At 36.4% G+C, this 13,436-nt stretch overlaps 2 protein-coding genes across 5 annotated transcripts in view; one reads left to right on the forward strand and one right to left on the reverse strand.

Moving 5' to 3' along the window:
* Positions 1–13,436, reverse strand: part of LOC134531008 (NPC intracellular cholesterol transporter 2) — a 195,951-nt gene that overhangs the window by 132,868 nt on the left and 49,647 nt on the right. For 2 of the 3 annotated variants that reach the window (XM_063366445.1, XM_063366442.1), the window contains one exon: positions 12,229–12,317. Coding sequence is in view for 2 of the 3 variants with exons in the window: in XM_063366442.1 (XP_063222512.1) it covers positions 12,229–12,317 (89 nt within the window). In the remaining variant the exon portion in view is untranslated. The remainder of the gene's footprint in view (positions 1–12,228; positions 12,318–13,436) is intronic. The other variant, XM_063366444.1, reaches the window with a different exon arrangement.
* Positions 1–13,436, forward strand: part of LOC134531007 (sodium/potassium-transporting ATPase subunit alpha) — a 349,143-nt gene that overhangs the window by 24,002 nt on the left and 311,705 nt on the right. The window lies entirely within an intron of this gene.

Genomic DNA, 13,436 nt, shown 5'->3' on the forward strand with positions numbered 1-13,436 from the left:
ATTTTTCGAAAAATTAATTTTTGTGACTTTTTTAATTTTAAATGCTAAAAAAAATATTTTGGCCTTTCTGAATACAATGGAAATACTTTCTAGTACTCCTTTCAATAAAAAAACATAACGAATAGTAAATTTTCAAAACTTTGGAGCCTTAATTCAGATTTGGTTGATGTATAGACCTTTCCTTGTAACTATAGCTATAGATAGTTGGCAAAATATATTCTCTCACGCTACAAATATTAATCTTCAACCACCGTCATGTAATAATGATGCAATTAGTCAAACATATTTTTAATTATAAATACATCTTTGCCTTTACTACAGCTCTAGATAACTTGATGATACCTTGGGACTAAATTTGAAGGTGCTTGTAATTTATGTACTCTGAGCAGTTGGAAAATTCAACAAATTGCCTTTAAAATGAATTCTACGAGGCGAAAACTGAAAAGTGAACACTGTTTCGTGATGCCGAGCCTTAAGTAAATTTGTTATAAAAAATGTTAAAATTTCTGCTAGTAGTACATTCTATTTTTAGGTACGAAAGATGCTTAAATAGCACCATTTTGCTGCTTAGAATACAATTTTTTTTCTACCGGGGGAGAGCCCCCGGACACCCCCTTTGTTAAATCCACCACTTATAATGATACTCTCCTTTGCCCCCCCCATTAAATATTTGCTTCCTACGCGCTTGACAATTTAGAATGTACACGAGAACACTGCGCTGGGACGAGACTTGCACAGAGAGCCTACACAGTCTTCCACATTCCAGAAATGGCTGTGAGCACTTGAATACTCTCATATTCAACTTCTCCTTTCACCCATTAATTTTAATACCCACAAAACATTCCTCTTTATCTCTCCTCATATCTTCTCCCCTCATATCTTCCCCCCACTCCTTCGCCACCCTCATCCGCTTTCGCTAATCTTGTATATCTTATTTCATCCTCTCACTCATAACGAGACTCTTGACCTCGCGACCTCGAGATCACATTGCTGTCTTGGTTCAAAATCCACCCATCGCACTCACGATTCTAATAGAAAAAAAAATAATGCGTGGCCACGGTGGCACCATCCAACAGCAACGCCTTCGACTCTCTGTGGCATAATCAGGACATCACTTATGATATCTGGCCGAGAAATTTAGAACCAACATGGTCGACAAAGCTTTGAATAAAGCAGGGGTAGGGGTGAGGCCAGGGACGACCACCTCTCGAGACACCAATAAATAAAATTTCTTAAGGAGAAGATGTAGAAATAAAATTAATAATTTACAAATGGAAATTAATTGAGAGGGGCTGGGGAAATGGTGTTGGGGGTTGAGAGTGGCACTAATTGGGTGTGATGGGATCAGAAAGTGACAATAACTGAGATTTGTGGACATTAATTAAAAGTGATGGGGGAGGGTTCAGAGGTTTTGATTATTTTTTTTTTAATTTCCCCAGTTTTTCAGTTTACGCTCCCCCCTACTTTGAATATGTTGAAAGAACAGATTAATTCAAAGACAGAAATTGATAGAAGGTAAGATATACATTTAAGAGAGGAACAATAATAGAATGAGAAAAAATAGATGTTAGAAATGTATAAGAAGGCTGAGAAGAATATTAGGAAAAAAATATAGGAGGGAGATAAGTACCAAAAGTGTGATGAATATCATTAGAGGCATGAATACAATGAGAAAGAAAATATAAGAAAGATAAATATTATGAAATATATAAATATCACGAGAGAGATAAATTGATGAAAATAGTATGAATATATTATGAACACACTTAACATTTTAAATTAACAATTATTTATGTACTTACATACTTAAATGCATATGTAAATATTCATATGTAAATCATTGTCAGCATAGATCCCGGGCTGATCACAGGGTGAAGAGGAACTTTTTCAAAATTAGATGTAGACAGTAATTGTTATCTTGATTTGAATGCCAAGTGTGCAAAATAATTTATATCACTGGCAGAACCCGGCAGATGTTGTTCTGCCAGTGTGTAGTTATTTACCTCTATATATCTAAAAATTGGTGGTCTGTATGTAATCTAGACTCTAAGCACTATAGAAAAAAGGCTGATATTGAAAAGATTCAATTATCTAGCTAATGCATGGCATGCGCTGCAATGCCTCATTCAGTTTTGTTTTGTAATATGTTTGAAGTAGTTACACATTTACAAATCATCTATCCATCTCTCTAAATATATATATTTATCTCTATATACATCTATACATCTATGTATCACTCTATCTCTCTATATCTACATTTCTACATCTATACCTCTCACTATCTCTATCGTTCTATATCTACATAATATATATTATATACATCTATACCTCTCACTATCTCTATCGTTCTATATCTACATAATATATATTATATACATCTATACCTCTCACTATCTCTATCTCTTCCTCCCACTATCTGTATCTCTTCTATATACCAATCTCTATATAGCTCTATACATCTGTATATCTCTTTATCTAACTCCATTTAATTTTCTATACCTCGCTCTATCTCAACCTATATCCCTGTCTCTCTCCATTTCACTCTATATCACTCTATCTCTGTCTTTTATATTTATTATATTGTGTCATGCATGCGCACTTATACAACGAAAACAGATGAAATGCCGATATATAATATGAAATAAACACATTTGTTGAAACGACTCTCTAGCTACCTATTGTATATATCACACACGAACTGAAATGTCTCTATTTGTATTATCTTCAGTTAAATTCTGTGAATTATCGCTGTTTCTATTTATTTCATTTCAATTCTATAACTCATACACTGAAAACACACGATCTGCCGCTAAACTATATGAAATACACACTTTTTTTAAACAATTCATGCTCCAACTATTGCAAAATAGTTGTACCCTCTCAGAAACCTTCACGGGCATGCGCATAACAACTCACCAAAATTTCATCGCAATCGGATGAATGATATAGGAACGCATACAGCACAAACAAACGAAAATTCAAAATATGACAAACACACCAAACGATGGCGCTTTTAAAATTCAGGGCAACTCTATCTATCGACGAAGTTAAAAACTAAACTGCGCCTTTATTTTGCTAGCCGCTACGTGCTTCACTAAGCGGACTGGTCTCACCAAGGAGAAGCATATGAATTTGCCAGACCTTACTATGTGTAATATCATGTGGTAGACATAGAGAAATGACACTCACACACTATTTGTATGTCTATGACCTATGATTTTTTCTGTTATAAAATGAGATCACTTTTTCACTCCCTTAGTGATAGAAACTCACATTAATATGTGGTCTATGTGTTAATCCAGGTTATTAGCTACCTGTAGGCAAAATTTCATTCAATTCCGTTTAGCCGTTTTTGCGTGATTGAGTAAAAAACATCCAAACATACAAACAAACTGACATTCGCATTTATAATATTAAAACAAATCTATCCCACGGGAACCATACATTTTACCGGGATAAAAAGTAGCATATGTGCTATTCCAGACTATAATCTATCTCTGTGCCAAATTTCATCCAGATCCGTTCAGCCGTTCTGGCGTGATTGAGTAACAAACATCCATCCATCCATCCATCCATCCATCCATCCATCCATCCAAACTTTCACATTTATAATATTAGTGGGATATGTACCGTGTGTACATATTTATGTAAGTACATGTATCGACATTGTAAAAAAAGAATAATCTTGTAATACCTCACTCCATAATGTTTTGTGTTAGCTCTCTCATGGAATTAACCTTATGCCAAATTGAATGTATTCGTGCCCTCTAGGCACTACCACGCCCAGGCAACTGGTAATTCACTTTTTTTTTGCGTGCCGCTGTCAGACTAATGCACAGCCCTAATTAGTTTATGTGGTATTGTTCCTATGGTAGTCATTATGGAATGTACGTTTTTGGAACATCTGATAACGAGATACGAAGCCAGACACGATGATTTGTACCCTACTCGCTGCTCTACATTTCCCCACACGAGTGCTATTCGTTTATAGTTGTATAGTTTTAACTAAAAATCAAGGTAAAGTGTATTTTTATTCCAGACTAGCTAACTTCCCTCGGCTTGGCTGGCGCAAATTTCTGTATAGTGATAATAAATATTTTAACATTGTAAGAAACGTCCGTGTTGTATTATAAAATCCTTAAGTAATAGATAGTAAAAAGTTCACGGAAATAACGGGTTATTTTTCGTTCATAACGAAAACATTTGAGGGTGAAATTTCCATAATTATATTATGTAAGCCTATTTACTTTCTAATGGAGAGTACATGCGCCAATTCCTTATCTACTGTGTAATTGTATTAAGAGGTATATTTAACCTTGATTAAGCCACACCCACCTCCTGTTTACTCCATTAGAGAGCGAATTTTGAAAAATGGTAAAATGTGCGAATATTTTTTTAAAAATGTACATGGAAACTTTTACATTTCCCTTTTAATTAAAAAGTCTGCCCAATTTTCACTTTATTAGACATAAAAGTTTGAAAAATTATGTTTACAACACTATATTATTATTGTAGATTACAAATACCATGTCTAATTTTCCGTAAAGTGAATTTGGAGACATGTTTATGCTTATGGAAAATGAAAAGAAGCTGTCAAACTTTTCATCCCTCTCAATTATTTTTTTTCGTGGGGAGGGATTAGAAAGGAAAAAAAAAAGGACTGGTCTTAATTTTTCAATGTAAGATATAAGTGCATGTGAAAATTCACTTAAAGTGTTTCTGTGACATGTGTAGCTGTAATAAAACAAGCAATATTTTTTTACACCACTATGGGGAATATTTCGAAAACTTAAAATCAAACCTTAATTTATTCTCAGTTAAGATTAATAATGCAACGTTTATTACCTCATGTTTCACTGGATTTCTATGAATGTTTAGCTTTAAAACCAACCTATTACGCTTTTAACTTCATTGCGACACCTCACCTGTTTGACGCACGCCCCTTCCTACCAATTTTTATCTTCACTGTCACGAAACACGATAAGCAAGTGAGAGATTGGATGTGCTGACCTCGAAGCTGGCACATTTACTTAAAAGCTGAGCTCACCAGCTTAGAGGTGGTGTAGGCTAGGTCTTACTGTATAAACACAGCGACATGACTTCGACTGTAATTGACCGGTTACAATGAGGTATGGTGAGAATATTGATCGTCAAATAATTTTCAGTACATTATCTCACTTATTTAGGGCATGTAGCTGACGTAAAAAATAATATTAGATACATAAGTGTTTCACTGATACTGCAGTATTTTTAATGTTATACGTGTAAGGATGTAGTCTTTTTTTTGAGCTGGAAGCTTAGAGCAAATTCACTATGCTTCTACACAATGAACTAATACTTCTATAGCTGTGTTTTTATGATGTGAGTAGTGAAATACTGTTAGATTAGTGGTCTTAACTCTTGATTTGGTAAAGTTCACACGTTTAATTTCCATCATAGCGAACACGTTTTTTACCGTTCATACCATGGAAGGCAGCGTTAAACAATCAAAAAATATTCATGCCTTGTAAACATTGATTTGACCTCGGTGGCCTAAACCGTGAAGTAGTTAGGCGAGAAAAAAATTTGTTTTGCGTAAAGCATTGTATCGACAGTGAATTTAGAGGCGAACAGATGTATAAATTTGTCCGTTATTCAAAACATACTTAAATTAGATCTGTTGATATCTAAAACATCGCAACATAGAGCGAATGGTTACATTCTGTAGCGTGCTATGACTCATGCTAACCGTTTAAATTTTCATAGTTGCACGCATGACGGCAGCTCAGTGATTAGACGTTGGACTCAACATTCCGGAGAACCGGGGTTCGAATCGCGCACTGGCCATCCAGTTTTCAGTTTTTTGCGGTTCACCAAAATTACTCCTTTCAGATTTCTTTCCCGAGTCCATTTTTCCTTTGTTGTTCCTTTTCCCATTGTTGTTCCTTTTCCCTTTGTTGTTCCTTTTCCTTTTATTGTTAAGTTTTTTCCATATACAGGATGGCCATAAAATAATGTCCCAGTTATATAACAGTTTAATTTAAACTATTTACAACAAATCTTACATCAAATTAAGTCCTTAGTTCGAACTTGGTGAAGACAAAGGTGAAAAATTGCGATGGATCTTTCCTCAACGGAAGCCACCGGCAGACTGACCTCCCACCAATAATTCCAAGGAAGATATTATGTCAGCCAGTATGTCATGGCAGCCACCATTTTCTTTTCATATGCTAGAGGGCACTGCCACCACATTAGTTTAATTTTTACAATTAGAGTGCAGTATTCATGTAGTACTGTGGCGCTCGCCATCTTGAAATTTGACCGCCATCTTGTAAATCTGTTATTTTTAAACTAGAATTTCGGAAAAAATTCCAAAAACTATCAAAAAAATTGCCTGTTAAAATAAATATTGATTCGATCACCTAGTTCGATTCTCAATCAGTGATAAGAGTAACTAAAGCGTAAAATAAAATAAAATTCTGTTTCCCATTACCAAAAACATCTTTGCACGAGATAGGTACCTGTCCGACGAAATAAGTGTGTTGTCACTGTGCTTGCCATGGAAGTCTTTATTTTTCGATGCATGGAATACCTTCAAACCAGGTCATGTACAGTGATATACGTATAGGTCATGCGTCTCCGAACCACGAGACCAACCATGACGTGACTACAGTCTTGGCTACGAATTCAACAAAAGAACATGCAATACACACACATACACACACGGGACATGCATTCACGATAACTCAGTATTAGGTAGAAATGACAGGTTCGAGAACTAAAAACACCACAAAATTACAAATAAAAAATTTTACTACATAATTTATACTATACTACAAGAAAAATGAAATTACTTGCGTTTCTCGATTTCTGCCTTTGCTACCTACGAATTAAAGCGAGGTGGGAAGCCCCATCACCTGAGATAGGATCGACCATTTTTTTCGTTTTGAGAATCTTCTCCACCAAGTATGTATCCTGATACATCGTATAGGCTGTTAAATATAGACTTCTGGCAAACACAATTCCTGCCGATTCTGTAGGTGAGGCATTTTGGGCTAGATGTTGGGAAGGAAATGCATTTGTTGTAGTCCATTATAAGGATTTCAGTTATCCTTCCAAGTGAAGCTCTTTGTAACCTTTTGTCGTTAAGTTGCTGTTATTTTCTCAGTCTGTCTTCACGAGTATTTAATATTTAAATCCTCGAAGGGAGGGCCCTGGACCCCACTGACCTCCCCCGTGTCAACGCCCCTGCTGGTGCTCTGCTATGTGGAATACCATGTCCCGCACTTGTACCCACAGTGTTGACGTGCATTTGAGACACATGGCGAGGCCTGCTCGGGGCACAGGAAGACCCGAGCGCCGAGTGCGGCAAGTGTGTCGCGGTCGCGGATGTCCTCACTCGCCACTGGCCAGCTGGCGGGATGGGGGGGGGGGGGGGGGGGGACCACAATTAATAATTACCGCGGCCATCCCACACATCCCCGCCTCCCCTACCGCGCGCTCTCCCCCCCCTCGCACTGCCCCACGACTCGTTGGGAATGATTTGCAGCGTCGAGGCTCGCCTCGTGATTCATGGCCGGCAGACGTGTTCCTCATGAGGAGCAGCAGCCCCGGGATCCTTGCGTCGGCGTAGTGACTCACCGAGTGGCCGTCTGCCTCTGTTCTCGAGCTCTCTGTATCGTTACCTCTTTCTCTGTTAAGTTATAGTTCGTAAATAACACAGCAGAACTTCGTTAAGTAGAATTAATTTGGCACCGTATCCGATCCGGGATTAACGGAAATTTAGGTTAACAGGAGAATTCGGAAGGAATGAAATACAGCGTATTTGCAGGAAAAAGATTAGGTTCAAACGATTGATATACTTAGTATGAATATGCGTAATACTTTAATGATATGCTTAGCATACATATATCTTTTACAATATGCATATCATATATATAGGTATGCTGAGCATATACTTATATTAAATATGCAAGCATACTTATAAATGTATTCACTGACCTTGATTTTGCAAGACTTCTGTTGGTTTTCTCCTTGTGCTTCTGATTGTATCTGGAAATACATTTGTTGATTTTCTCTGTGTACTCCTGATTGTATCTTGCAAGACTGCTGTTGGTGTTCTCCGTGTGCTCCTGGTTATTTTTGCGAAAACAATCCCTGTATGATTTTTTTTTATATGTGACATACAGTTGAATTCAGAGATTCGTTTAATTGCTTGGTTTCTGTTACCAAATTAAAACTGATAATATTTTAACCAGATGGATTTCAAACAAAAATATTCTTGACTCAGTCGATTTCTCTACCTTGAAACAGCTGAGAATCACTTTCATGCAAGACTATTTCCCTTCCCCTTGAGGTCTAGCGAAGTCCTCCCTCCTCTTGCGATCGTGAGAGAGCATCCGGCATAAAAAAAAAAAATACAACTCAACACAACATGTGGCGAAATATGTTGGCAAGAATCGTAACTACTTGCAACATGTTTCTTGTATTAGATAAAGTAATTCTCGCTGACGTAACATTTAAATGGGTACACGTAAAAGCGATAATAATGCTGAAAATTTTTCGAAAGTGAGTGTGTTCGATCCTGGTTGGATAATTTGCTGTGTGAAATATGGAAGAAGATTTTGATGATATATCAAGAACAGCGTGGTTTCAAAAGCAGTAGCGTCATCGTCACCATATATTTGTCGGTCTTGTGGCATTTCGTTCATTAAAACCAACAATGCCCGAAATCATGAGAAAAGAAATTGTGCAAAGAGCCCTTTGCAAAAAATGCTAAGTTGTGGCAAGTACGGCTTTCAGTATGGGCAAAGTGATAATTTAAAAAAAATATATCAAAACCTGCGAAATGCGAAATTAAACTTTTTTCGTCTAATGAGAAAAAAGTAAGAGTTTGGACCGAATATATGCGGAATTGGTATAAATCATCACACTTGGGCATCTGCATCGCCTGTATCTAAATTTTAATGAAATTCCAGTGTAGAATAAAAGGAAACAAGTTAGCGTACTACAGGAAAAAAATGTTGACATGTTTCCTAAGATGAGTGATGATGATTTGAATTTCCTATAGAACTCTGATTAATTTTCTGTTACCCAAATTGAAGTATTAAATAATAATATTGGCAACCATGACAGCAACAACTACGTTACAAAAAATTATAACAATATAGAAGACAGTCCATACCAGGACAGAAGATTATAATGAAGCGCTGAGACCAAAACAATGGAAACGATGCGTTTGAATAAATTATTCTGATCAAGCTTATGATGGTTATTGGGGCGATGACGATAGTGACTTTGAGGCTGGTATTAAACCGGAAGACTTCAGAGATCTTAAAAGTATTAATAATAAACGCGTAAGAAAGATGACGGCAGCATTTGAGATTGATTACACGACATGGGAAGATCCTAATATATTGGTCGATCGTCTGAGACTGCTGCTGGCTTCGCTTAGTGCAGGAAACTATTTCTACATCAACGAAGTTGTCTCCATACTCGAAGAACTGAGGGAAGCTGGCTACATACAATTATGACGTGTTTTATCTGTATGCGTATAAAAGTGAAAAATAAATTATATTTTGTACTTCAAAAGTATTTTATTTCTCAAAATCTGATTTATAACTAAGACTGAGTTCTCGTAATACAACTTCTAACTTAAGATGGAAAATCGTCACCAGTGACGATCAGAATGGAAAGTAACAATAAAGCCATTCCAGCATTCGGCCAGTTAGAGCAAAATTTAATTAAAATCATTTGGAGCCAAATGCAGTTGGAGCTGGGTCCTATAGTATCCTACCGATCGTATCCTACTAATGGGATAGTACCCTACCTTATCCTGCGATCGTATCCTACTATTCGTATCCCTACTGATGGGATTGTATCTTTCCGTATCCTGTCGATCGAACCCTACTAATGCGATCGTATCCTACGGATGACATCGTATCCCTTTGATGGGATCGTATCCTACGGATGACATCGTATCCCTTTGATGGGATCGTATCCATTTGATGGGATCGTATCCCTACTAATGGTATCGTATTCTAATGGGGTCGTATCCCTTCGATGATATCGTATCCTACTGATGGGATCATATCACTTTGATGTGATCGTATCCTACTGATGGGAACTTATTCCTATGATGGAATCGTATCCTAATGAGTTGAATGATCGTACAAATGTTTTCGTTGAAGACGTGTCCAACTGTGTGTTCTTTTCGTCGAATGTGTGTCCAGATTAGTGTCCCAGATGAACTTGTGACCAGATGTGCGTCATTTCCGTTAAATGTGCGTAGTCCAGTCTGTAGTCGGGTCTGAATATCTAATGGATCCAAAACTCTTGGTCTTGTAGTAAGTGTATAGCATTTTTTTTAAAGGGATTCTTTGTCTTATAGTAAGCATAAAACATGCCTATTTTCTTGTAATAAGTCGTATCCGTAATGCAGGTACGACAGTTCACAGACTTTTGTCATGTCTGCTTGAAATATGCCGTATTTGTTTGAATGATATTACAAGTATCGTCGAAGAAGTTCTCGCGATTGGGATTCGTTTGATCTATATGCCTGACATTGGACATGCCCTGCCCTCGGTGGTTCGGAGACGCCTGGACTATACACGTGACATTGGACATTACTTGGTTGAAAGGTCTCGTGGTTTTAATTAGCTTGGTATATAACCTGACTTTGGACATGACCTGGTTGAACTATATGCCAAGTATCGAAAAAGACCTCCTTGGTAGGCATAGTGATAACATATTTATTTAATCGGACATTTGTCTTGTATAGCGTTTTTTAGTTGCGAGTATGATTAATTTAATACCTTTTTTAGAGCCTAGTAATTTTTTCGCATCAACGAAGGATCGAACCAGACACCTAAATCGATCGAATCGAATGAAAAGGGTGATTTTTGGAAATTTTTCTGAAGATCTATGTTAATAATTACAGATTTTCAAGATTGCCGACAAGATGGTGGGTGCCACGGTAGTAAATACTACCACAGCACTCTAGAGAATAAACAATAAACTAATATGGAGGTTACGAACTCTAGTAGACAAATTATAATGTTGAATCCAAGATGGCCGTCATGACGTAATACAGATTGACATAATATCTGCCTTGATATTCGTGGTGGGGGTCAGTATGTTGGTAGCCTCCTTCGAGGAGGGACCCCGCAGACATTTTTTTTACCCACACTAGGTTCGAACCGAGGATTCAATAATGGGTGTTTTTATAATTTTTCCCGATTTTTTACATTAATAATTATAAGTTTTCAAGATGGCGTTTGTAACGTCATAATTGAAAATGGCGGCCATGATATCCTAATAGTATTTTTTTTTGGCAAATTTTGGAAAATTTCTGTCGATTTTTGTCAAATTTTGAAAGTCAGAGATCAAGGTCAAGGTCGTTCAAGATGGCCGCCGTGATGTCACAGTCTAAGATTGGGTCGGCTCCTCAGCTCCTGTCCGGAAACCCATTCCTCGGACCTACATTTCTATATTTCTTATGGATAACATATGTAATGAAAATTAAAAAAAAATTAATGTATGCACAAAAATGTTTTATATAATTTTTGATGGCATTGTTATTTCTTTCAACCTAAGTTGCTTAATTTGTAATGTGGTATGGCTACTAAAAATAATTAATATTAAATTTTATTTTACATTGAATGTGTATCGTATAAAAATTATAATTTATATATATATTTTTCAAACCTTACAGATTCTATTTATGGGTTATTAACATCTCAATTCCCACCCAATCATTAACTTTTATGTACTCTACATTATACGCTCCATTACTTTCCGTGACACGTACATTGTGCAATTTATGACAATATTTTCTCACACTTTTTTTAAACATATCTAAATAGACCTACCAGTTTATACATTACATTGCTGAAAAAACCATTATCAAATTGCATTCGCATATCTACACACACAAACCTAGAGACGAAGTAATGCAGCCTTGCAAACAAATCAAAAACAAACCAAGAGACCCCCAACCAAAGACATTATTATCGACATTGCAGGATACAGGATACAACACTACTTTATGAGATCCTACGAAAAAGCTGTAAAGCAACTACTAGATAGACTGCAACATATATGCAAGCAAAAATAAAATGCCACATTATCTTACTAGAAAACACGAGCCTTCCTTAATTGAGAAAACTATCATGTGTTATATAAAAAAAGATAATCCGCACATATTCTTAAAACCAAGAATAAGTGCATGCTATGCAACTGAGGACTTACCTGGACACAATGGAAACCCACATGAACACCTCGTGGAGTCTGTATTTACACTGGTACCTGTCTCTGCAGTGACAGCAAGCACACTTTCACTGAAAACAGAAAATTGTTTTTGACACAAAGCCACATGCCAGTGCCAGGGACAAATAAGTATATTTAGATAACGAGTGTACCGTGACTCAACTGGGTCTACAAAGCGCAGAATAAAGCAGGGGCGGTGCTGATTGAAATGAATTGCACTAAAAAAATTAACACAGTAAGTAATAAATGAGTACAGCGTAAGACATGTGTTGTAGCCAACACACTTCCTTCTTTCTGAGCAATGAGCAGCCTCTCCCGAGACTGTACTGTACAACGAAAGCTATACATGTAGAATATAACTACAGCAATAAAATAATTTTAATTATGAAAAGTTGATTGAAATTTTTCCACACCACCGAATTGAGCAAGCTGGCACAATTTTTAAATTATGGCACGCCATTCAGAAGGAGCAGAGTTAAAAAAAAAAAAAAAATACTGCCTTCCTCATTTAAATATTTCAGGTATTCCCAAAACACTCTAATCAAACGCTTGACCGATTCTTTACCGTAAAGCTTAGTTATTTTGTTCCATAATTTACCGAATGCGTGTATACATCCCGAACACCCTAGGTCTTGACGAGAGCAAAGCTTAATTACAACTAAAATTAAAGAAATGAAAAACGTATTTAACATAAATACCTGTCCAAAGTATGGTAGCAGTGCTCGTCTACCTTTTACTGAAATCAAATACCAACTATTTCCTCAGTATAAAGTAAATGCTGGCTTAGATGTTTCATAAACATATGATTAATCTCCCCAATGAGGATTTATTTATCATTATCTTACAGATGACAGATATAACATGTACCAAATTGCATACGTTCAAATATAATATTTATATTACAAAACTCTTTAAAAATAACTCAAAATTCCCCAAATTTATTTATAAATTCCCATTTTCGAAGGGAAAATTTCCGTTATGAGAAATAATGTCACGCTAAAAAAATTATAATTAAAAATGATAAAAAAATTAATGAAAATATATCACGAACTTCAGTTGTACTGGCTTTGATGCAAGTGTAAACAATTCACATATATTATTCCCGCCAGTGTTACTTTACGGCAGCCATATTGAATAACACATTGGTTCTTTTCTCGTCTGCTGTCGTCAGTTTGCTTCACTTTTTACTC

This window comes from Bacillus rossius, chromosome 3, assembly GCF_032445375.1.
Source record: "Bacillus rossius redtenbacheri isolate Brsri chromosome 3, Brsri_v3, whole genome shotgun sequence".
NCBI lineage: Eukaryota > Metazoa > Arthropoda > Insecta > Phasmatodea > Bacillidae > Bacillus > Bacillus rossius.